The sequence below is a fragment of the Dromaius novaehollandiae genome, chromosome 6 (assembly GCF_036370855.1).
Source record: "Dromaius novaehollandiae isolate bDroNov1 chromosome 6, bDroNov1.hap1, whole genome shotgun sequence".
NCBI classification, from domain to species: Eukaryota; Metazoa; Chordata; class Aves; order Casuariiformes; family Dromaiidae; genus Dromaius; species Dromaius novaehollandiae.
In genome coordinates, this window is record NC_088103.1 from 31956477 (window position 1) to 31980918 (window position 24442).

The 24442-nt window shown below is 53.5% G+C and overlaps 1 protein-coding gene across 1 annotated transcript; it reads right to left on the reverse strand.

Annotated features, from left to right (window-relative positions):
• Window positions 1-917: 917 nt before the first annotated feature.
• On the reverse strand, window positions 918-21590 carry ABCC2 (ATP binding cassette subfamily C member 2). The gene is made up of 32 exons (XM_026111136.2): window positions 21446-21590; window positions 20827-21000; window positions 20212-20337; window positions 18662-18796; window positions 18165-18287; window positions 17716-17771; window positions 17030-17261; window positions 16229-16410; window positions 15471-15648; window positions 14720-14974; window positions 14184-14249; window positions 13534-13671; window positions 13051-13197; window positions 12648-12732; window positions 12262-12328; window positions 11938-12064; window positions 11535-11711; window positions 10790-10957; window positions 10275-10461; window positions 9240-9372; window positions 8701-8806; window positions 8179-8398; window positions 7587-7741; window positions 5670-5825; window positions 5368-5567; window positions 4263-4389; window positions 3750-3851; window positions 3512-3655; window positions 2802-2960; window positions 2468-2634; window positions 1841-2035; window positions 918-1428 (listed from the first exon to the last, which is right to left on the reverse strand). The coding sequence occupies exons 1-32, from the start codon at window positions 21485-21487 to the stop codon at window positions 1299-1301; spliced, it is 4659 nt and encodes a 1552-aa protein (XP_025966921.2). The 5' UTR covers window positions 21488-21590; the 3' UTR covers window positions 918-1298.
• Between the last annotated feature and the right edge of the window lie 2852 nt (window positions 21591-24442).

Consider the following 24442-nt stretch of genomic DNA (forward strand, 5'->3'; position numbering starts at 1 on the left):
AGCTGCAGCTCAGGTGCTAGAAAACCCTCATCAGACTAATCTTCATAGAGATACTGCACAGCTGGGGTTGTGAGTGGTTTTTGTCCCTCCTGCCACCAGCTAAAGTGAAGAGTTTTGTTCTGCTGTAAATGCCTGTGTGGGTGGGTGGTGTATGTGTTAGTGCAGCCTTCCTGCCTGCTTGGAGGCCCAGGAACAGAGAGGGACTGAGAGTCTGGCAACAGTAAATGTGTGTGCACGCGCATATGTGCATCCATGTTGGTGTAGTGTGCACATGTGTTTGCACCACTCCAGCAGCTTGTCTGCACCACAGTCATGTTTGTAGTCTAGTCTGTGCCCAAGTCGTGGTTACAGTGGTCAGCGCTGGGCCCCAAGGACTGCATCAGTTATTTCAGTACAAAGGCAGATACAGCCATAAAGAAACCAGTTATGTCCCAACTCCTGGCTCCTCCACCGCCAGCAAACTTCTTAACCCCCCATCTTGCAGCCCTGTGAATATTTTTGCTAGCACGATAGTGTAATGGGGCGGTGGATTCTGTGTTGCACATTAAAAAAGCTGCCATCTGGGGCATGGTCCTCTCTGTGCCTACAGTAGTGTGGATCTGGGGCTCACCTCAAGTCCAGGAGTGACAAGAAGATCCCCTTCCCCTTTCTGAAGGACCCCTTGCAGGGAGAGATTCTGGCTGTGACTGTTGGCTGTGCGTTTATGTTCATGCTGGGGGCAGAGGCTCAGGCATGCTTGTGCCACTCAATTTGGACTCTCTAGCCTTATGTGTCTGCATAACCTCGGTGTACTGCATTCCCCTGAGCCCTGGACAGGTTTTTAAGCTAAACTGAGGCTTATTTAGCATACCTAAAGTCAGGCTTTTAGTTGGAAGACTAGAAACATTTACAAAAAGTAAATAAATTATAACATTCACTCCTTGATTAAACTGTAAATTTCATTCCATAGTGCTACAGTATGTCTCAGCTAGGTTGCCCTAGCCTGGTACAAAAACTAAGATCCCAAGGCGGCTACAGTCTCTCCATCTGACGAATGACTCTCCTCTCTGTACTGGAATAAATTAAACAGCTGCAGGCCCTCATGCATGGCAGGCAGGGTGTAGTAGCAAGGTTAACAGTTCACTCAGGTCTGTATCCTCTGTCCCTGACAGCCAGGAAAGCCATCTTCTCCCCTTCGCTTCCCAGCTGCAGAGACAAATTCCTGGGCAGGCCACTTGCAGGGAGATCCAGGCACCTGCTCTGTGAGTCCCAGCAAGAGGGAGCCGTGTGACTGCACACCACACGTTACTCCACTCCAGCTACAGGGCGGTGGTTTGCGCACTTATAATGCCAGCATCCTTTGCCATTGCAGAGAAGATGCCCTGTTTCTGAAGCAGCTCCTCGGGGCTGTCGTATTCCACAATCCTCCCTGCCTGCAGCACCATCACCCTGACGGCAGGGAATGAGAACTTGTGAGCTCCCAGGATCTGAGCCGCCAGCTCCAGCCCTCCAGCCCTTGCCACCGCACTCGCTCCTACAGCCCCGTTACATGCTTCAACCCCCAGCAGAGAAATGAGGGCCCAGTCTCATTAGCTCCTGGCCAAGGTTGTCAACAACTACTCTATGGCTTTTTACTGATAAGAAGCAGAATCCCAAGAATATGTTTCTCCCCACAAAGGCACAAGTAATGCATGGCCTTCCTTCCCCTCCTCTATTCTGCTCCCTCAGCAGCTCTGCATATTGCTTTCCTTGGCATTGCACCCACCCCCTGCCCTCTGGCTGCATCCTTGCCTCTGCTGTCAGCCACCTCTTGCCCCATTCCAGGAGTCCAGAGGCCCATTTACCCCTTGCCACGCACTACCTGTTGCTGTCCATGATGGTGTGGAGGCGGTGGGCGATGGTAAGGACAGTGCAGTCAGCAAACTCACTCCGGATCGTTGTCTGGATTAACTGATCAGTTTCCAGATCCACAGCTGCTGTTGCCTCATCCAGGATGAGGATCTTGGCTTTGCGGAGAAGGGCCCGGGCCAGGCACACAAGCTGCCTCTGCCCGACACTGCAATGAGGTGAGGAACATGAGTTACTAAGCAAATGAGGTGCTGAGCACCAGTAGGGTGGCTGCAGGCCATGCTCCCGCACACTGCCCTGTCCCGCAGCTCCATGTCTGCCCCTCCGGCCTCAACTCAGCTAATGATCTGCCACTCCAAGCACCACCTCCCTGTGTCGTGCTTGCTGGACCACCAGTGAAAGGTTGCTTCATGCTGGCCCCCATGCAGTGAGGACCAGCCTTGACTTCTGGACAATTTCTTTCACTCACATTCAGTCCCAGAAGCTTCTGCGCTTGTCCATGGACAGCAGCTCTGCTCCAGAGCTGCCTTTCAAGGCTGCTCTGAGGCCCCCCACTCACCACCATGGTCAGTTTAGCCTTTTTCTTGGGGCCAGTGGAAGGAGGGGTGGGAGCTGGGCATGCCCTAGCAACTCTGCTCACCTCAGGTTCTCTCCTCCCTCACTCACAGGATGAAACAGCCCCTCTGGCAGGTCTTGCACAAATGGCTTCAGGTGGGCGAGCTCAAGGGCCTTCCAGACCTCCTTGTCTGGATACTGGTCAAAGGGGTCCAGGTTCATCCGCAGGGTCCCGGTGAAGAGCACGGGGTCCTGCCAGGGATAGAGCAGTGCATCTCTCCATGCTGACCATGGCCACTCAGCAGGGGTGGCAGCTCCAGGCTGCCCCACGGCTGCTGCATATGCCCACGTTTGCCCGCAACAAACTGTCTGGAGAGGCCGTACAGCAGTGGGATGCTGGGAGGCTGGGGTCAGCTCACCTGGGGGATGATAGTGAGGTTCTGGCGCAGGTCATGGAGGCCAATCGTCGCAATATCCAAGCCATCGATGAAGATTGTCCCTCCAGCAGCCTCCAGCACCCGGAAGAGGCAGTTGGTGAGGGAGGATTTCCCAGCCCCAGTCCGGCCCACAACCCCAACCTGTGGAAGGAGCTGTTTAGACCAGATGCCAGGGCTGAAGAAAACAGGGCAGATGCTCTCTGTCTTGGGCTGGTGGGACTTCCTGGCCCGCACATGCTCCCCTCACCTTCTGCTGGCTCCCTCCGTCTTTGTGGGAAAGTATGTAGAGCCAGCTCCACCCTGCGGCCCACCAGCCCTGCACGCTGCTGCACGATGGACCTGTCTCCCCACATGCTGCTCCTCTGTGCTGTCCCCCTGGCAGCATTGCTGGCTCATCTCCACCATGGGCTGCCAGAGGACCTGTGCTGGCTGCAGCCATGAACCCCACTCCCCCCAGCTCTAGGACTTGTGCAGGTTCAAGCCACAAACTGTCAGCACACCAGGGATGGGAGTAAGCATCTGCAATCACCATCTCCTAGGTTGTCTCCCTTGGTCTGTGCCCTGCGGCTTGGGAGTCACCAGGAGCAACGTCCACATCACCATCCCTCCCCTGCCTGCAGCCAGAAGCTAAGAAGTCAGAAACACCTTTCACGCAGTGTTGCTAGGAAAGGGGTGTAGCAAGGGCACCTCACCTTCTCAGTGCTCCCAATATCGCAGGTGATCCCCTGAAGAACCAGCTCCAGTTCAGGTCGGTAACGAACTTGATAGTCAACGAACTGGATCTCACCTTTGCTGGGCCAGCCATGGGGTGGGCGCTTCTCTGTCACCCATGGAGCCTGGGGGCACAAGAGTGTTAGGGGGCTGTGCCTTGCAATGCTGGCTAGCACTGAGCTGCGCAGCAGGTGTTTGCCGGGACCCTGATCTCCTCACCTCATTCTTCACCTTCGTGTACTCATGTATCCGCTCTACAGCCACAATGTTTGTTTCCAGCTCTGATGACATCCGCACCAGCCAGTTCAGTGTCTGGGTCACCTGCGTGGCAGACCCCAGAGGATGCAGAGCTCAGTGAGACCCAGGATAAAACAGCTCTCCCTGTTCAGCTCAGGGACTCAGTCTGGGTACCAGCATCCCTGGCCTGGCCTGTAACTCCCCACTCACCAGCCAGCACCCCCTTTCCCCAGCCCTTCGAAAGCTTTGCTGCAGCATCTGAGGCACAGAGACAACATGCTCCTCCCAACAGCAGCAGGCAGCCCTTCGCAGTGGGATGCGCTCTCCCCTGGCTCCATACCAGGTTTCCAGGTTTCCTTCCCCATGAGGGACCATCCCAGCTGATCCTCCCTCCGTGTCTCAGAGCTGGATGCAGCATCCTGCAGCCAGCCCAGAGCCATCAGAGTGCTGCTCCCAGACAGCCCTGCCCTGCAAGAAAAGCTTTTGCTGACTTACATTGAGGGCAGAGGAGACGGAAAGACCAACAATGCCACCCTCCAAAGTGCCCTTTGAAATCACGGCTAGAAGCGCAGAAAAGAAGACCACTAGGCTCCCAACAAACTCCAGACGGATGGCCAGCCACCTACACCGGGGAAACATGGCTGTGAGAGGCAGTGGGAGAAGCATTTGCCTGCACCCAACACAGGAAACCAGCATCACCCTTTCTGGGCATCAGGAGCAACCACCAGTGAGACCAGCATCATACCAGCGTCTCTGAGTACCTAGCCCAGAGCTCAGTGCTGTACACATGGTACCTGCACTTACATAGCACATGATTTGTAGCCAATTCTGCAAGCAGTTCCATTGTATCTGTCAAGATGGTCATAAAACAGTTCTATCTTTCTCCCTGAATCATCCCAATTCTCCCTGCTCCAGGAGACTCATCCATCCCCATCTCTCCTGATCAAGTCCCCTCCAGTCACCTTGCAGCACCTCACCCAAACGACTCCCCTCGTTCTTGTGGTTCCCATTAACTCACCCCCTTGCCACACCCCCTATGGCTGTTGTGTCTATTCCGTCTCCATGTCCTTTTCTGTTGTTTGTTCTATATGTCACCCTATATGTTCTATATGTCCAGTGCTTCCAGTTCACGCTTGACTGGCCTTCTAGTCAGTCCCTGTGTCTCACATGTAACCTCCTGTGCTGGTAACACCACATACCAGAGGAGCTCCAAAAGCTACAAACCTCAGGCACACAAAGCATCTACTCAGTAAAACACCAACACCAGACAGTGCCCCAATTGCGCTCCCACCTGGCCTGGAGCATCGGCCTCTTCCCAGAACCCACCAAGAGCATCTCAGCCCTCGACAGTGCAGCTTGCCTTGCCCAGGCTCTGGACTTTTCCGAGAGGCCTGTACTCTAGCATTCAAAATCACCCTAAAACATCTCCTTCCCACAGACTGTGGCACTCTCCCAAGCTCCCCTGTTCCTATCCAGACCCTCACAGCATGTCCTGAGATCAGCAGGGAGAACTCCAGCATCTGATGGACCTCCCTCAGCACCCAGGAGCCCCTGGGCAGAGATGCTTCAGGCTATGCCAGGGCATAAGGAACAAACCTACCTATTGGAGACTATCCAGGAATAAACACTTTTCTGGTTGATGTCCACAGTGCTCTCATTCTGCTGCAGGAACCGCTCCTGGTGTCCATATGCCCGGATCACAGACAGGCCTGATACTGTCTCACCGAAATGGGAGTAGATAGGAGACCTGGTAACAGAGTCCAGACGCCGTAGCTGGCGTGACGTGGAGACATAGAAGCGCTGAAACATGGGAGACAGCTCTGTTACCAACACAAAGCCCAGCAGTGACAAAGATCCAGGTCTATGCAGGGCAGAAGCTTCTCGCAGGCCCAAGTTACTCACCAGCACAAAATAGTAGAAGATGCCCAAGGGAATGATAACAAGGGTGAAAAATGGGGTGGCGAGGGAGATCATGAGCAATGTGCTGATGATGGCCATGAAACAGGACAGCCAGCTGCGGAAGGACATGGGGATGGTCTCGTCTACTGTGAAGATGTCCTGGAGCATACAAAGAAGCAGTCACTGACCTCAGAGAGAGGGAAGAGCCCAGAGGCCCCACGCATATGAGGTTCCTACACACTCATATGGTAACACAGTGCCAGACACTTGCAAAAATATAGAACAACACTGAATTGGTGTTGGGGTCACAACCCTGTTTAGGGCCACAGACCCTAGCTTGGGAACAGCTGAACTAATAGACAGTAACATTACTCTAAGTATCATTACCCTCTGGTATGGGTCTGCTTTGGGAAGCGCATCTTTGCCCAGTCCCAGGATTCAGGATAGGGAACTAAGGCAGAAAGGAGGACAGGGCTGACCTCAAGTCCATGCAGATGCATCCAGGTCTCCAGTCTGCCATTACCCCTCTTTCAGCTGGGCATCACATCCTCCCTCATCTCAGAGTATACCTAGCAGGCCTATGGTCTTGATTTCAAGAGGGATTTTTATTCACAAAGTCAAGAAATGTCACCAAAGAAAGAAGTGGTGTTGCAGCATATGTGAAATTACCTGCCTCTTTTCCTCCCTCTCTTCTTCCCCTTTATGAGTCTCATTTACATAGCGAAGACTGTATATTTTGCTGTAAATTTGTAACCAGAAGGACAACTCGACATGCCCTAAACAGCCCAAGAGCATGACATGTTAGTCAGACCTCAAGCAGGTGCTTGAACCTTGCACAGGGCTCATGTATCCAGACTGAAAGTGCAAATCAGGCACAGAAGAGCAAGAGCTACACAGTCCATCCTTCCTTCTTCTGCTGTCCTATTTGTGATGTTGGCATCTCCTGCCTTGAGGGATGCAGGATGGACAGGGGATCTAGCAGCAACAGCAGATGGCTGCAGGTAACTGATTTTTTCCTCAAAAAAGAGAAGTGTGACCAAGGGAGCGGAACAAGGAATACTGTTAAAATTTCCTTAAATATGTAAAGTTTCAAGAACTTGAACAAAAAGATGACAAGATTAATAAGGATGTGCTAAGCAGGCCAATATCTCTGTATGTAAACCATGGAATTGCAGATGTGCTGGCTGGAAGGGCCCGCTGGGGTCTCCAGTCTGACCTCCTGCTGGTAGCAGCACTATCCCCAGCACTAAATCTGATCAGCCATCGCTCTCTCCACACAAGTCTAGCTGACCTCCAAGGATGGAGGTTTCACAGTCTCTCTATTGACTTGTCCCAGGACTGCACCGACCTCATAGTGAAGATGTGCTCCCTAAGTCTATGTTGAACCTCACAATCTACCATCTATGGCCACTGCCCCTTGTATTGCCTGGCACTGCTGAGAGGAGTTTGGCTTCATCATCTTTGTAGCTGCATTTCCAAAGTGGTTGTAGGCTGTGAGCAGATCTCCCCTTCGCCTCCTCTCAGCCTGGCTCCCTCCAGCTCTTGCCATGGGACATAAGCTGTAGGTTCCTGCTTATCTTGGTAGTCTCCTCTGGATCCTCTCCAGTTTCTCCACAGCCCTCTTGACCTAGGGCTCCCAAAGCTGGACACAGTATCTGCATACAGCCTCCCCAGCACTGAGTGCGATCTGCTGGACACTGTCCTCCTACCATAGCCCAGGACGTGTTTTCCCTTATTCACAGTGAGAGTAACTGTGAGCTCACGATCAGCGTTGCATCCACTGTACCCTCCTGGTCCCTTCCAGGACCAGACCTACGCTCATCTGTGCAGTGCTGAACAGCAACAGGGTTATGCTACTACCCAGCATTCTCCAGACCTATCAGAACAGACATCTCCTTCATTCCCGGGCTGTTCTCTTACCTTGGCAAACCTATTCACAATGCGGCCAGTTGGGGTTGTGTCAAAGAAGCTCATGGGCGCGTGCAGGATGTTGTTGAGCAGCTGCTGGTGCATAACCCGGGAGGCCTGCACAGCACCATGGGCAGACAGGATAGTTGCAGCGAATAGGAAGACAGCTGCAATGAAAGCACCGAGCAGTCAGTGCCGGCTCACATGGCACACTGGCCCCAGGCACCCTTTGGCTCACAGGACACATCAAGCAGCTCCAAGCTGGCAGCTCCACAGGGAGCCACTGTGCCAGTCCTTGGGAGGCCCCACTAATCACATCCCACCACACAGGAAGAATGTTAACCCCTCTGGAGAGGCTTGGGCCCTGGCGTTATCTCCATGCTGGTTAAGGACCGTGACCTTCAACCTAAGGGGGCAATAGTCTTCTTGGGGCAGTTTACACAGGGCCCATGCCCAGTTCAGCCAGGAGCAGGAAGGAAAGCTGCAGTGGGCAGACAGAGACCCTCTGTTCCTTGCTGTACTGCTGGCTGTAGGCCTTGCAAGCCCTTTCCCTGCTGGACCATGTAGCTGAGGAGAGTAGCATCCCCTGTGTTCCCACACTCACCTTGTGCTACCCCCAGTGCCCCAAAGACACCAATTCGCAGGTCTCGCTGCGCTGGAGGGTAGGTCTGGTTCAAGTAGAGCTGCGCATCATCAGTCCAGGCGCTGAGCCACAGGTTGGTCCCCACATAGGCAACGTATTCTGTGAGGTAGCCCATGGTAACGAAGAAAGAAAACCCCCAGCCGACAGCACGCAGGTATCGCACATACATGGAGAGCTTCACCTGTGGACCAGTTCAGCCCATCACCACTGCGCAGCAAGCCACAGCTGGTAACACCCACCACGCAAGCCTTGGGACTCCTGCCTCACTGCCCACAGCACTCCCTTCCACACGCGTCCTCCCTCCATCACCTTGCACAGTGCCAAGCAACATGCCCACCCAGTCAGGGCCCCCCTCACACACCAACCCCACACATCCGGGCAGCCCTGTCTCCTTTTGTGCCTGTTGGCTGCAATGGTAACACAGACAGCTGGTGCTAGATTTTTGGGCCAAAGTCAGGGTCTTGTAGCAGTGAGTCTCCTCACCTTGCCAGTTTCCACAGCCTCTTTCTCAATCAGTTGCTGGCCCTTCAGCTTCTTGGGGGCCTCCTTCTGGGCCTCCTGGAAGGACCTGGTGCTCCTTCTGCTGAGGCTGCAGGGAGGAGATGATTGTTAGTCACAGGGATTGGATGGTTCCCCCCTCTCCTGGAAGTCTGTCCTCATGCTGCACTGGCACGTGCCAGAGCCCTCCAGGGAATGTCCTGACTCAGGCATGTTGAACAAGCTCTGGAAGTCGTAGGCATTTCCAGACATGAAATCACAGTCCCTAGGCCCAGCCTGCAGAACCAGCCCAGAGGCAAGAGTCTCAGGCAAGATTGCAGGGTGAGGCTGTGGTACAGCAGCGTGGGTGAAGGCAAGGTCAGGTGCTCCTGAACCAGCCCACCCCATGGTAAGAATGGGTATGGGGGCTCCCAGCCCCTTCTCTTCAGGAATCCCCCCAGTGAAGCCCCCCAGGACCCCTGCCTCCCAGGGAGCAATGCAAGAGGCAGTGGGGAGAGGGTTGCAAGCTCAGGTCAGGTCCTCACCTGCGACTGAACTCTCTCTGCCGGATGCTGGCCTCTCGCTTCATTGTCATGGTCACCACATCATCAGGCCCCTCCTCCACACAGGGCTCAGTGTCTTCATCACTCTGCTCTGCATCCTCAACTAAAGCAACAGCTATAGGCACAGGGGAGAGGGAGAGTAGAGTCAGGCACTCGGGGGAAAGCAAATTCCACATACTACACCTCTGCCACACTCATACCCCTCTCCTCTAGCCACGCACCCCAGGCTCAGGCTGTGTCCTCCCACCACAAACCCTGCTGCGAGCCCAGTACAGCAGGAAAACGAAGAGACCCACTGGGATACTGTGCTAGAGGGAGAACCGACAGGGGATGCAGGGCTAAAGGCCTGAACGGAGGCAGACCCTGCTGCTGATTCATCCCAGTGTCACCGCTGGAACCTTGCAGAGAGATTTGTGCTGGTTTAGGAAGTGCAAGACTTGGAAGGTCATGCCACTCCAGTTCAGGATCATGTGGAGGTTGAGCACCTCTGAGCAGATGGGAGACGGGTCCTGCAGGGACAGACTGGGAACAGCCAGGCTCCAGTTGGGCACCTGCATTATTGGTACCTAGCCAGGGCTGAGCTGCGGCAGGGTGAGCTTAAGCCTGACCTGAAACCACTCCTCTTTACAGTGTTGGGGGAGCTGAGGAAGATGAAATATCATCCAACATCATGTTTAGAAAAAAACAAAGGAATCTTTTTTACTCCAGCATCATTAAGGTGCAAAGCCTGTTGCCAGGGAAGATTATAGGAGCCATAAACATAAATGAACTTAAAAGAGACTCATAAAATTAGATAGGTCCTTCAGTGGCTATTCAGTGCAATGCCTGGATGCAAATTTTAGGCAGAAACTCCTTGAGCTGCTGATCATAAGAAGCTGAGAAGGATTCACAGTGGCTACTGCTGGGGTCTGGGCTGGATAGAGCCAGATCAGACCAATGAAGCAAGTTTTATGTTTTTATAACCCCGAGATGCACACATTCCCTTCACTTGCCCCAGCGCAGTGGTGTGCCCAGTACCTGCAGCCTTTTCTTCTGAAGTATCCATCTCCTGGACACCATAGGAGTTCAGGAACTGGGCGAAGGCCCCCCTGTTCGCAAGCAGGCTGCTGTAGGAGCCGTGCTCAGACACTGCTCCTGCCACCAGCACCACAATGTTATCGACCTGCGGCAGGAAACTGATACTGTGCGTCACCAAGATCCGTGTCTGCAACAAAGTGGCACTGTGGTTGCAGGGCAGTGAGCATCAGAGCATCCCTCTCCCCCCAGCCTTGGGCCTGCAGGCTCTTCTTCCCCTACTTCAGGACCTCTTTGCTTATCACTGCCCAGCTTTGGGGACCCACAGGGCACCCTTCACTTTTTTGCACCCCTCTGGAGACCCATGAGGACTCTCCTTCCAACTGCAGCCCCGCCTGGGGGGCTGCAGGACCCCACTCTGTCCCCAGCAAGCAGTCTCAGCCTCCCCTGGATGGCCAACACAACGTCAGGCGATTCTTGCATGGTCAGTTCCTGGGAAGGAAGGCAGAAGCACTCACCTTCTTTTGCAGCAGCCCTTTTGGCCCCAGCACATGGTCAAAAAGATATTTGCCAACATGTGCATCCACAGCAGAGAGGGGGTCATCCAGCAGGTAGATGTCTGCGTTGCTGTACACTGCCCGGGCCAGGCTGACTCGCTGCTTCTGACCGCCACTCAGGTTAATGCCCTGAAAGGGAAGGGACATCTGTGAGCACCTGCCTGGCACTGGGCAACAGCTTTTTCCTCTGCTTCATACCCAGAAAGGTCATGTTAACAGGGGATCTGGCAGCCCTCCCCAAACACACCTTGCTCATCTCCCCCCCTACACACTGGTGTGGGTAGGCCCCAGCACCATGCTGCACCCCACAATATGCCCCTCAGAGGTCCCCAGGCACCAGTGCGCCTCCCCACCATTAAACCCCGGCACACTCTGGTAGCGGTGCAGACAGCTACCCTCATATGAGCACCCACTGAAGCATCATGCTGTCTCCTGCTCTGCATACTACGCCCCTGCGCACAGCGGCAGCTGCTCCTGCCACCAAACATTCTCCTACTGAGCCTCATGTGCCTACTATACATCCCTCTGCCCCTTCCCACGCCACCCTTACCACCTCTCTCCCCTTTCCTGTGCACCCAGGGGCCACCCAGACCTATCAGCCCATCAGAGACACCTGCCCCTTCTCCCAGGACTTGCACATCCATTTCTCCCTTTCTGCACCCCGCTTGCCCCACATTTGCTTATCCCCACCTCATCCTGCCAATACCTTCTCTCCAATCTCTGTCTGGTCACCTGCAGGGAGCAGTTCCAGGTCAGGAAGGAGGGCACAGGCCTTGATGACCTGTTGATACCTGGCTTCGTCCAGTTCTGATCCAAAAAGGATGTTGTCTTTCAGCGTGGCATTCTGGATCCAGGCCTGCTGGGGGACGTAGGCCAGGGAGCCCTGACAGAGAGATTCAAGAACAGCTGCATTGCTGGGGCACCAGCCTGAACACTACCACCCCCCACAGCCCTGGCCCACCTCACTGGGATCAGGTCAGTCCCCGAGCTGGGAGGCTGCACAGCCGGTGCCTGGTGTGCTCACTCTCCCAGAGCGGCCCTGCCCTGCCATCTCCCTGCTGAGCTCCCAGTCAGCCCCACAGCCCCTCATGCCGGCCAGCTCCTCTCACCTGGATATTGACGTGTCCCTTGATATTCTCCATCTCTCCCAGCATGGCTGACACCAGCGAAGATTTGCCTGAGCCCACAGCCCCCACCACAGCCACCAGGCTCCCAGGTTTGATGTCCAGGGTGACACTGCAAAGACATGAGGGCAAAGTAAGCAGCGCTACTGGCCGTGGGCTCCTGCACTGCCTGCACGGGACCAACACAGAGCAGAGCAGAGCATCTCTGGAGGACCTGCAGGCAGCACTGGGAAGAGCCAAGCGTCCTCCCCAACACACAAGATTCCCTCTCCTCACCCATCTGGCCCCCACACGGCACAGAGCACTTACTCTCTTATCACAGCATTGCCATCCTGCTCCCAGGCAAATGTGGCCTCTGAGAAACGCACAGCATTGCCTGTCAAAAGAGAGCCATACCTCAGGGCTTGGAAAGCACCCCATTCCAGCCAACATGCTCCACACCTGCCTGCCTAGTCCCCAGTCCCTCCCCATACACCCCCAACCCCAGCCTGCACAGCCCCCAAACCCTCCCACACAGCCCCTTACCCGGTCTGTCTAGTTCCTGCCTGCACAGCCCCATTTTTGCAGAGTGTTACTCCCTATTGCCACACTGCCCCCGGCTCAGCTTGCACTGCCCGTTGCAGAGAGGGCCTGCACCGTGGGACAAGGTGAGGCTAGCCTGTGACCGACAGGGACTGACCTAGACTTTCGCCTACCTGCAATGGGATCATGGTGAATAGCTGAGGTGTCCAGGTCTTCTCCGGCCAGGTACCGCTCCAGTCGCTCAGTGGACACATTGGTCTGCCATGGCAGAGAGAGGGGGGCACATGAGCATGGAGCACACCGGGGTGGTCGGGCAGGAGCCCCATGATCAGAGCACCCTACTCAAGCCTCATGCACATAGCTTCTGCCCAAGCACCAGCTCCAAGATTTGAGCCCCAAGCCCATGTTACGTTTGTGAATCCTGTCACACACATTTGCCAATAGAGCCTTATCTATCGAGTCTGGGTGTCCAAGCTCTAGGCCCATCATACATCTGAGCCTCAAACACCATGTGCTGATTGGGACAGGGGTATCATGAGACCCCACCACCACCCCCTGCCCTGTATGGGGGCTGACCTGCACCAAGGTAGAGATGACCATAGGCAGCATTGTCATAGGGAAGCGTAGCACATTGAAGAGGGAGATGGCAGTAAACGCCTTCTGTGCATCCAAGATATTGTTCTCATCCACCAGTACGTAGACAGCAAAGCTGGCCAGGGAGACCTGGGACAAGAACCATCAGAGAAAGCTGCCATCACCCTGGCTATGTGCAGCCCAGACGCTGGTGCTCTCCTAAGGCCTGTGCAACATTCTTCTGTTGGGGTGCTTCCCTCCTCCTCTGGGCCCTGTCTCTCCACTCTGATGGGGACCCTTTTTCCCCAGTGCTGTCCTGCCAGCAGCCAGGACCCCACTCTGCATGCTGGGCATCTGTCAGCCTGCACCTCCACTCCCCCTCGCTGCACTCCAGCTGAGGTCCTCAATCTTTCCCATCCGTCTGGAAACAGCCCTATCCCAGGTCTGATGAAGGTGCAGGCCAGGTCCTCCCCTGCTGGCACTCACCAGGAAGGGGGCAGAGTTGAAGACGAAGACGGAGACTGACTGCAGGTAAGAAAAATTCCGCAAGTCCCTGAGTTCACGTGCTCGGATCTCCTTGATTCGCTTCTCAAATGAGGGCTCCCAGGCAAAAAGCTTCAGGATCTGTGGAATAACCAGGATGAGCAGATGCTTGCCTCACAGCAATGCCCATCTCCACATTCGGCTCGCTAGGTCCCAGCACCGTTAGCACCAACTCCTGGCTTGCTCAGAAGCCTGTTTGCCCACTGCATTTCTCCTGCCCTGTCCTGGCCCACAGTTCAGGGCACTTCCCCCAGCATTCCCATTCCCTCATCCCCAGCTTCACCAGGTCACTGAGAGCCCCTCTGCCATCACAGCAGCCCGCTCCACACCAGGGCTCTCCAGGAAATTTCCAGGAAACCCTCTCTGTAGCTTCCAAGGCTTGGTCCAGCTACTCACAGCTCCTCCCCAGCCAACCTTTTGCAAGGTGAGGAAGCCAAGGGAACTGCAGGAATTGAGATTTGGCTACCCCAGAGACAGCGGTCCCAAGCTAGACTATAATTCAGGTGCTGCAGGGTTGTGAAAGTGCACTGCCTCCAGCTATAGTGTACAAGAAGAGCAGTGCCTCAGCTGTCTGGGGGCACCCCACTGCTCACCTTGATTCCACTGAGGATTTCACTCATTATTTTCATGCGTTCATCCTTGTTCTTCATGTTCCTCACCTGCAAACAGAAGAGCCAGAGGTCCCGGCTATACCTAAATCTGACAACAGCTCAGCTCACCCATGGAAATACATCCAGGCTGCAGGAGAGAAGGGAAGGGTGGGCTCCAGAACCCAAAGGAACTGTCTCACAAAGCTGGACCTTGGCTCCTTAAGGCTCTCTTGTCAGGTAGAAACTAGAGCTATATTTTATTGTTGGTAATATCTTGCTTTCAATCCTCAAGGCTGTACTCAGCCCTGTTCAAGTTCAGTTGGTAGAACAGGTCTCGCCTGTGTCCTGCTCACCTCACCCACCCATTGCCCCTCAGCTCAGGCTAGGGCCCACCCAGCCCGAGTAAGATGAACTTCCCAAGCTGGAAAGGACCTGCAGTGTAACAGGGAAGGGAGTGTGGAAAATGAGTTGAGGGAATAGGCACAGCAATAGGCCTCAGGAGTTGGGGAGGCAGGAAGGATCTTGCACCCATCACTGACCTGGATGCTTTTGGCCTTGGTGGCCAGGAACCCATTTATAGGGATGAGCAGCACCATGACTCCAATACCAGCAAGGACAGAGGGGCCCAGCTCCAGCCACAAGAAAATAGTGGCGAGGACAATTTGCAGGGGCGATGACCAGAGCTGGTGAACGAAGTTGGCCATGTCCATGAACCTCTGGGCATCGGCAGACATCAAATTCACAGTCTCTCCCACTGTGGACTCTTTGCGAGTGGTGCTGGATATGGTGAGTGCCTGGAGAGAGAGGGCATAGTCACTGCGAACCTGTCTGGGAGCAGCCTGGATGCCAGCAGCCTGGCGCAGAGGAGGGAATTAGCAGGCCGAGCTGAAACTGCTTCTGGATTCCTCTCTGCTGACCGCATGTGCTCTCATCACTGCCTGCACACCAGGAGCCACTGCATTGCTGGGGGCAAAGAAACATGTCCCTGTGCAGGAATCCCAGCAGCAGTTATCCTAGATCTTGCACTGCTGTGAAGAGAAACCTTCCCGGCCTCTGGTAGCCAACAGACAAACACACAGCTGCAGCACCCAGGTCCTGGGCAGAACTAGCACCTGTGGTGTCCCCAGCCCTTGGCAGGTATCCCACAAGCCGAGCTCTCCACATGCCTTTCTAGGCAGTAAAGGGCTTACATCCCAGTTGTCCCAGCTTGATGGGGCAGGCAAAGGGTGCTGGTATCCCCAGCCCAGCTGGGAGGGAGCAGACAGAGGATGCTGACAAGGCCATACCAACCTTCTTGTAGATGGCAGCTGTGAGACTAGCACGCACAGATACGCCAAGTTGGAAGCACAAGTGGAAGTGCTGCTGCAGGCAGATGGACTGAACCAGCGCTGCCAGGAAGAGCAGGATGGCGTAGAGGTATCCTTGCCAGGCAAATGCGTCCGCATCTGACACAAAGCTGATCAGCAGCCTGGGGGCAGAGCGACCCATGAGACACCCACCCTACTGAGACAGACCTAAACAGGATGCTCCAGACCAACACAGAGAGAGGATCCTCACAGGAGTAGCTACACAGACCCTACCCAAACAGCTGACTCTATGCTCAGGGAGCTGGGCCCCCCCCACCCGAGGGAGACTGCATTTCATGTACAGCAGTGAGTCACTGCTGTTGGATCATCCACAGATGCCTTTGCAGCTCTGGGAATTACATCAGGCAGGTCCTGCTGGGCTGAACTGAACTGACACATGGATAGGCCCAACGAGAGCCAGAGCCATCTCTAGGGAGGGAACACAACTGTATGAAGATGGATGTAGGGAGCAGGGAGCAAGCCCTCGTCCTTGATGGCTGGGAACAAGCTTGGATCTGTTCAGCTGTTCATTAAATTGATTCTCATAGCTTTGGTGGGAGCAAAAAAAGTCTCTAGGGTGTGGGGTTGGGACATGTGCACGTATGGAGGTGATTGGGTTGGGTGCTGCACACACATGGATGTGATGGGGCTGGGTGGAAGGCCTGGAGAGTGCATGGACAGGGGAGAAAAAGGAGGACTCACTTCAGCAGCTGGGGGCTGACAAACACCAGTCCATCATGCACCAGCTTGAAAGCCACCGACAGCAGGAGGTTCTGCCAGAAGGTCTTAAACAGAGTTTTCAGCAACCAGCCCTTAGGGAAATCCTTGCCAGGGCCAGAGTCCCCTTTGGCCCCCTTCCTCTTTCCCTTCGTCTGCTTCTCCTCCTAGAGGGAAACCCACACGTAAGTAAAGGGGGTGGTTGCACAGGCTTCTTCCACCTGAAAGGATGCTTCCAGGTCTATTCCAGGTCAGGCATCCTGAATGAGGCCTTACCTTTACCTCCACTAACGTTCCCTCTCACTGGTCACACGTCATACACCCCTAACACTAATACCTGCTTCCTTGATTCAGACACTCTAAAGACAACTGTTGCAATCCCAAGATGAGCCTGACCTCATGATGAGGGTAACCCAAAGTCAGGCACCTCAGAAAGATCTGAGGCTGAGGCCTGATACAAGGCGATTCTCACTCAGACCTCATTGCTGGGAGATATTTGGGGAAGGGACAGAGATTAGGGAGCTGCTTGCACTGCAGACTTGAGGGCGGTTCCTGCCCTTCTGTAGGACAGAAGGAGGGAGACTTTCTTGGTCTCCCAAAACAAAGAGATCTGCTCAGGATGAGGGAGACCACATCATGGTTCCCCCATTCTTGCCTATGGCCCTGCAGAATCAAAGTGGGGATAACTCAGCAATGGGGGCTGCAGAGAGATGAGGTGACCCTATTCCAATGCCTGGGCCTGGATCTTTGAGTCCCACACAAGGCCAGGAGTAGGAAGGGATTTACCAGCACCAGGATGTCTTGGCTCTGGGCCTTGCTCATCCTGTTCCCATGGTCTGGGTCACTTTCCCGGAGTCTCTTCTTGCGTTTCCGTTTCTCCATTTCTGCTTTGGCCTTCTTTATCAGGGTCTTCATATTCTTCTCCATTTTGACAGAAATAGTCTTTGTCTTGTCTTTATCTTTCAAGTCCCAGAGATCTTCCATCTCCAAGGGCTTTCGATGGCCCTTGAGAACCATGCTGTGGGGCACAGAAACCTGTCCTGAGCAAGGTCCCCACATGGCACCCGAGGGGTAGCCTTACCGCAAACACTGAGCCTTCACACTCAGCCTGGCCCTGATGGAGGGAGAGGTCCCACCCAGCTCCCTGCAGCTAAGTCCCAATTTGTATTCACACATCATGGTATGGCTGCAGCTTTACCTCCTGTTCCCAAGCAGCTCCACCACTTCTCTGCCATGTGAAACAGGAGTGACAGATCACTGCTACCTGCAAGCTTGGCCCAGTGCAACTGGTACCAGTGCGCAGCAAGGGAGGAAGGATCTGAGCTCATGCTGCACAGACTGCACCAAACGCTCACAGTTCTCACAGCTACCCTGAAGTGGCCTGGGCTGCAGGCTCACCCACACGACACTGCACCAGTCCTCATGTGCCCCTGCATTATGCCAGCCCCAGACCTCCGGGGAACCCTGCTCACCTGGTGTACCACTCGAAGGTGAGGGAGCTCAGGAAGGAGGCTGTGACCTCTGGGTTCTAGGACACAAAGCAAAAGAAAGTGGGTACCGAGGGATCATGAGTGCTCAGGGATAACTAGCTGTGATGGTAAAAGTTGACTCAGCACCGCCAGCCATGAAGGAACCGCAGAGGTTTCAAACTGTGCCAGCCCCAGCCCCAGGGAGCCCCATCCCAGAGTCAGAAACGGCTCCACTTGGACACACACGCAGGATGCCCCGGGCTGCAGGCTCTGGCTTTCACCGTGCACCCTGCTGAGGCCCCCAGGCCTGCCCTCATGCAGGTGTGAAGAGGAGTGTCTGCTGGGAGCCCACCCGGGCTAGCCAAACTGATGCACCCCCACCCTATCCCAGGCAATGCCAGCTGGGATGTGGTACCCTGAGCCCCTTACCCAATCCTGCATGGACCTCGCACCTTTTTCGTGGTTTCCTTTGCTTCTGAGGCGATGTCTGAGAAGCTCGATACAAGGAAAAGTAGCAGCTGAAGCCCATAGGAGATGAAGAAAAGGACAAACCGTGGCACATCGGAGATCGGGGCCTGCAGGAGTGGAGAGCCCAGCATTACTACTGGAGCCTGTTTCAAGGCCACCTGGCCCTAAGAGGGCCCCAGGACAGTGCAAAAGCCCCTCTGTGTTCTGGCTCAGCTCCCATCCCTCTCTGCTTCCCCCTGGCCTTCTGCATAGAAGTCCATAAGGGGAGAAATCTGTCACAAAGATTTTGCGCCTCCCAGAGGAAGAGGAAGAATTCAAAAAGTAACTCCTCCCCAACTTTCTCCTGGTTCCCCAAAGTCCCTGAGGTGGCTGGGACCTCAGTCCTCCACCAGGAGCTTCTTAAAAGATGAAGTCAGAAGGGATTTTCCTTGGGAACAGAACAAAACCATGGGAAAATGCACAGCTTCCTGCCAAGCCCAACCTGCAGTGCTTTCCGGATGAGTGACTGGAATGGGAATATCCCACAGAGCAGGGACAGGATCCAGAAGCAGAAAAGTACTCCCGAGTCTCTGCGCAAGTAGAAGCGCCGTGCATCATGGATCAGCAGGACCAGGAGCTGGTGGGAGAAAAACAGTCAAAACAGCACTGGGAGCACATCCAGGCGGGGCAACAGGACTGGCCTCAGCTCTAAGCGTTTGTCAGGGTCACGTGCCCTGGGACACCAGCACATGTGATCCTCTGGGATTCGCTGCCTTGGACACTGAGCTCCTCATGCCTGAACTCACTGCCAACTCTACATAAGCTTCGGAGCCAACTGCACAGGGCAAAGGTTCATTTCAGAAAGACATACGATCAGGCTCCTTACATGAAAAGCAAGGTCTGAAAGGCACCTCAACAATGAAGCAGCACGTTATTTCTCGTTAGCTGTTCTCACCTGGTACTGTTACCCTGCCCAGCTGCAAGTGGCAGGCAAAAGGCATTCCACTGTCTTCTCAATATTGCCTCCAGGCTGGGCACAGCAGCCTCTCATGGCAGTCCCCTTGGCTTAAAATCTCTCATGAACTCCACATGTGAAACCAACCGAAATGCCAAAGTACCAAGAATAGCAATCTGAGGTATTTCTTTTACTCATCAGTGCAGCTCCAGAGTTTTATGACATTGTTAGGACTGTTTTGCAATATCCCATATCTTATTCAAGATATCTGGTACTTATGTGTGTACATTCGATCAAGCAAATAGGCTCTACTTCCCTCCTTCTGTCCTTAGCTTCTCAAGATTTGTGAGTAACATAGGCCACCAAACCTAGTAACCAGGTGCTTTGCCCAGACAAGCCCATGAAAGTCAGTTCACTCTCTACTCACTCGCCACGTCCTAGATAGCTTGCAGCTCTCTAGGGCCACAGTAGCAGTCTGCAGAGAGCCCAGACACACAGATCTGTCCTTGCCCTTTCTCCAAGGCCTAGAGCCTAAATCCAGACACTGTGTGCTTCCCTTGCAGCACCTCTCTCTCACGTGGTTATCCAAAACACCTCTCCAGTCTCCTCCGCCTGGATAGTCTGTGGCATTTTTCAGATCTCCACACAAAATTCAGCAGCAACCCATGGGAAACTGTGAGATATCAGAGCAGCATAGCCTGCCACGAACTGGTGCTCACACTGTGCAGTCAGTCCTGTGAAGCCCACACTATTTCCTTCCTGCCCTACATTTCTCCCCAGAGCAGCTTTGCTCGTTAGCCTGGCTGCTGAACCACAATTTCAGTTTCTAGGGTTGCCCCCATCACTTCCTAGAAAAGCCGCCAAATCCTTTTCAATGTAACCCCATGTTCAGCAGCTTGTGCACTGTGTTGCCTATAGCTGTGCTTTGTGCAGAACTCCCACTGTCCCATCCTGCCTGGTCTGGCCATGCCTGGGGCTTCCTCAAAGTAGGAAGGTTACTGAAGTCTCTGCCAGGCATGGACAGAGCTGCTTGGCCCCATAGTCTCACACTCCGTCTCTTTCAAGACATAAGGCACATTTGCCAGGTGATCCCTTACCCAGGTGGCAATGTACAGGCTGGGGTTTGTGTACTGGACAGGCGGCGGCTGGTCCTGCCTCACGTTTCCTACAAACGCCAGTGCCAACTCCGCCACTGCTGTCAGCATCAGCAGTGCAGCCAGCACCTGTGTGGAGAAGCAAGCATCCGTGAGGAGAGACCCACACCATCACAGGCACTAGGAACCACCAGGAGAGAACACAGCTGGGGGGAGAAGCACTGGGCCCCACACACTGTTATACCTTCTCTCCAACCCAAACCAGCCTGGGAAAGCTTTCTAGGCCCCCCTGCAGCACTTCCACACGAGCACTGCCATCATTTCAAGCTTGGAGCACGATGGCCCATCACAAGCCACGAGGTCAGAAGCCCCAACACACATCTGACCCCACCCTCCAAGAGTATCCCCCATGTTGTCATCCCCTCTGTCCAACACGCCTCTTCCTGGCCTCCCTTTAGTCTTCTGTACCAGACAGTGCCCCAGCTCATTGCTCCCTCTCTCCAACACCTCTCATTTCTCCATCCTGCACCCATCTCCAGTCCAGAGGATCTCTGCTCACCATCCCTCCATCCCAGACTGCCCTAGCCTGCCCTCCCCTCTCCCCCAACCCCACTCCACCTGTTTGGTGATGTAGAGTTTGGTCAGAGATGATTTCTTGGCTTTGGATTTGCACATGGGCATAAGCTGCCAGGGAGCGAAAATCCAGAAGAAGCCGATGGGGATCCAGACCAGCACGGTCTGCTGGAAGCAGACTGGCAGGTCAGCATCCTCTTGAGCAAGGAATGAGGCATTCTAGGGGCAATGAGGACAAACAGCCAAGTCATTCGGGACTGCCCAACCCTCACCTGACTCACAGCACAAGAGCCAGCGCTCCTATAGCTCCTGTTCTCCCTGTTTCTGACCCTATTGCATCCCCCTCCTCAACACCCGCCTTCCTGACCTTGGCCGAGCATTTCAGCCCCCATCCAAGGTCCCCCTCTTGATTCATCTTCCCACAACCACCCCTTCCTGGAGCCAAGAGAGCTGCAGTAGCTGGGCTCAAATCATTTCCTGAGGGGGCTGTTGAGAGTGCCCTGCCTTTGCAGCTGGGCACAAATACTAGGACCTCTGCCTAACACTGGCACTTGGATCCACTGCTAAACAAGCCTGTGCTTTGAGCCTTGGGATTTAGTGGTCTCCCTTTTCACTGACTGTCCTGCCCTAAGCATTGGTGATCAGGGGTGATGCAGCCACTCACCCAAAAGACAGAGCCGCAGTACTTCTCCAAGGCCGCTGACATGGTTCCAGCGAGAAGAGACAGACGTTCCTTTCCCTCACTCTGCCTGGTTGTGAGATCCCTAGGTGGACGTCTGGGATAAAAGTCCCCACACACCCACTGCTGGTGTTGTGATAAGGTCCCTGATGACAGGCAGTTAATTGTTAACTTAGTGTTATTGTACACCACAGACCAAAGCAGTGACTGAAAGCAAACTTGGCAAACTACAGAGGACCTAGAGAAGGGAGGAGAAGAAGATCCCAAGAGAGATGCCAAGGAAGATGCAAGAAAGCTGCTGTCACATAGTCATTGCAGGACACCATATCCATGGCTCAGAAATCACAGGCTTTATCAGTGCACAGCATATGAGACAAGCTTGTGTTGATCCACAAAAGACAACCTACTTTTGTGCAACAGCTGGTTCCTACCAGAACAAGCCTGCCCGATACTGCCAAAAAGTCAAGCAAAGCCTAGACCCTTAGGTGCCAGAGGGGACAGTAACTCTTTTCTCATGTGCCACTCCAACAAGGACGCTTGGGCCACCAGCAGAGCTCTGGACCTGGCAACCTGCTAAATCAGGCAGTTGAGTTGACCTCGTGCTGCAGTGGTCTTTGTGAGCCAGAAGTAGTTCCTTTTACCAACTTTTTCTTGTCCGCAGAGCCTGGAGATTTTCCCATCTCTCCCTGTTGCTTCTCCCTTTCCCATGTCTCTATGTTCACAGAGCTTGAAGCTGCATGTCATAGCAGCTGGCTGACTGCAAAGCCAAGAAGAGGCTTTGAAGCTTCATTCTAAGGCCAATCCCCCAACTGAGACAGTCAGAGGATCATTGCCAGGGAGGATGACTGTCACTAAATTGTCACCCTGCAGCTTAGAACGGTGGAGGGAAGGGGGTAGGGGCTGGTGCTATCCTAAGGCTGGAATGACTTGCGTTGTCATGCAGACTCTATGGAAGCAGTAGGTGAAAGGGTAGATGGGAGGTGGTGGTGGTAGGATTCTGCTGTCTCATTGCTGACAGTTATTATGTAGCTCAGAAGTCAAAGGTGACTAAATGATTAATTGCTCAGGAACAATCCCCCTGCTATCAATAGCAGAGGAAGGTCTAAAGTCCAGAGACATGATAATGTAGAGGGCTCATTGGTTAATTATTATCAGCCTGACTGATTAAATCTACTTTTATTTTTGTAAAAAACGCTGCCATAGGTCCTGAGCCCTCCAGGCCAGAGCCAACACACCGTTGATGACAGCAGCAATCTGATGTATTAGACAAGAAACAACTGAAGGGAGCAGTCACTCCCTCAGGCTTTTCTCCATTCAGTGCTGACATGATCCCTGAGAGCTATGACCACACTCCTGCCCTTACTTCATGGTCCATACCATGGTCTGTCCTGTCAGTCTAAGCCACAACCTGGCCTCTAGAATTGGATAGTTCTTCAGACCTAATCTCTAGGCTGCACCTAAATCTTAGCATTTTTTCCTGTTATTTTGGTACAATAACAGAGATCTTGTCTTCCCCATTCACTTTCGCAAACATGATCCTTAAAGAGGCCCTTGTTTCTCACAAGCTTCATTCTGCTCACCGGCACAGGCATCCTCTGGCCTTGGTCATATCCACCTGGAACGCTGCTGCCAAGATCTCCCTTCGCCTGTCACTTGGTCTACTAATATCTCCCTATTTAATGGCAATGGTCTGACCCATTGCTTGTCTTTCTTTTAATGCATGTCACTACCCTCATCCATTCTCTGATCTCTCACTCAGAGCTGAGGTAGACTCCTCAGCCCAGGATGCAGCCATCGTTACTGTTGAAAACAAGCACATCCACACTTCCTTTCTCTCTGCCCTCATGCCTGAGACATACTCCTCCTAAACACCCACAAAGCCACCTCACTATCCTTCAACTCCTTCCGCAGTTTCTTTTTTTACAATACTTATAAAACATTCACTGGGACCAAGCTAATCAGTCTGGTGAGATCTCTTTTAGCCAGTAGCACACAGTTTCCCTGTGCTCCCTTGTCTTTACCCATCTGTCATTTCCCATTTTTAAACTTAAATTTTCAAAAGCAGGCACTGCTTCATGCCTGTCTTTCTGAGGGTCTGGTCCAGGATGGAAGCTTCTACAATGCAAATCACAAGTTAGTTGAGCCTTGACCATTCATCTCTCTTTCTGAGGAGTTCATTTCTCTACTTTTGCTCTACTGCAGTCCTATTTAAGTTCAAAAGTTTCTTCTTTGTTTATGAGTCTGGCAGGCTGTGTCAGCAGAACTTTCATGTTCATTGAGTTACAGCTATCTTGATCAACTTCATGACTCATGAAATCTCGCAACATAACTCTCACATCAGCTCATGGGAACTTGACTGATCTTAACCACCAGTCAAATCATTTCCTCTTCTGAGTTTTTATGGAAATTAGGCTTGTCAGCCACCATAACAGGGCCCGACCCTAGGTTCCCGCAGAAAAGTTCAGAGCCAAATCAAAACAAATTAAATAATTAAATTTTAATGACTCACGTGCAGTAATTACAGCTCAAGCTGGGTGCCTCCGAAGAGGGACCCTAACATAAACAAATCCTGGGCAATTATAGTTTTTTCAACTTACATTTCCCACCCCTCACATGGTAGTTAGACCAATAGTAATTTTTTGGTCTGGGGTCTCCTGCTCCTCATTGGGTCTCATCGTCATTCTGAGGTAAGCTGTTTTTCTCCTTATTTTTGTTTTTTGCGGTCTCTGATGATGGTTGTACCTCTGTTTTTGTTGGGTCTTACTGTTGTGTCTTAAGGTCCTGAGAAGGAGGCGATTCTAAATCATAACAATTAACACTGCCCCAGCAGTGAGCTAAGGCTTTGTCCCTCAAGGTCCTAATGCCCTGCACTGGTCTTATTTCAAAGCCTTGACACCCTCCCTTTCGGAGTGTGAGATGCATTCCTGCAGACACCCTCCCTTTCGGAGTGTGAGATGCAGGAATGCAGACTACTTGTAACTT

Excerpts from the sequence above, each read along its gene's own strand:
- ABCC2 (XM_026111136.2), bottom strand. The coding sequence starts at position 21,487 with ATGTCAGCGGCCTTGGAGAAGTACTGCGGCTCTGTCTTTTGG. Across the intron at positions 11,712-11,937 it reads AGGGACACGTCAATATCCAG|GGCTCCCTGGCCTACGTCCC; the intron begins GTGAGAGGAGCT and ends TCTCTCTGTCAG. Across the intron at positions 4,390-5,367 it reads TCCTGGATAGTCTCCAATAG|GTGGCTGGCCATCCGTCTGG; the intron begins GTAGGTTTGTTC and ends TCCCCGGTGTAG.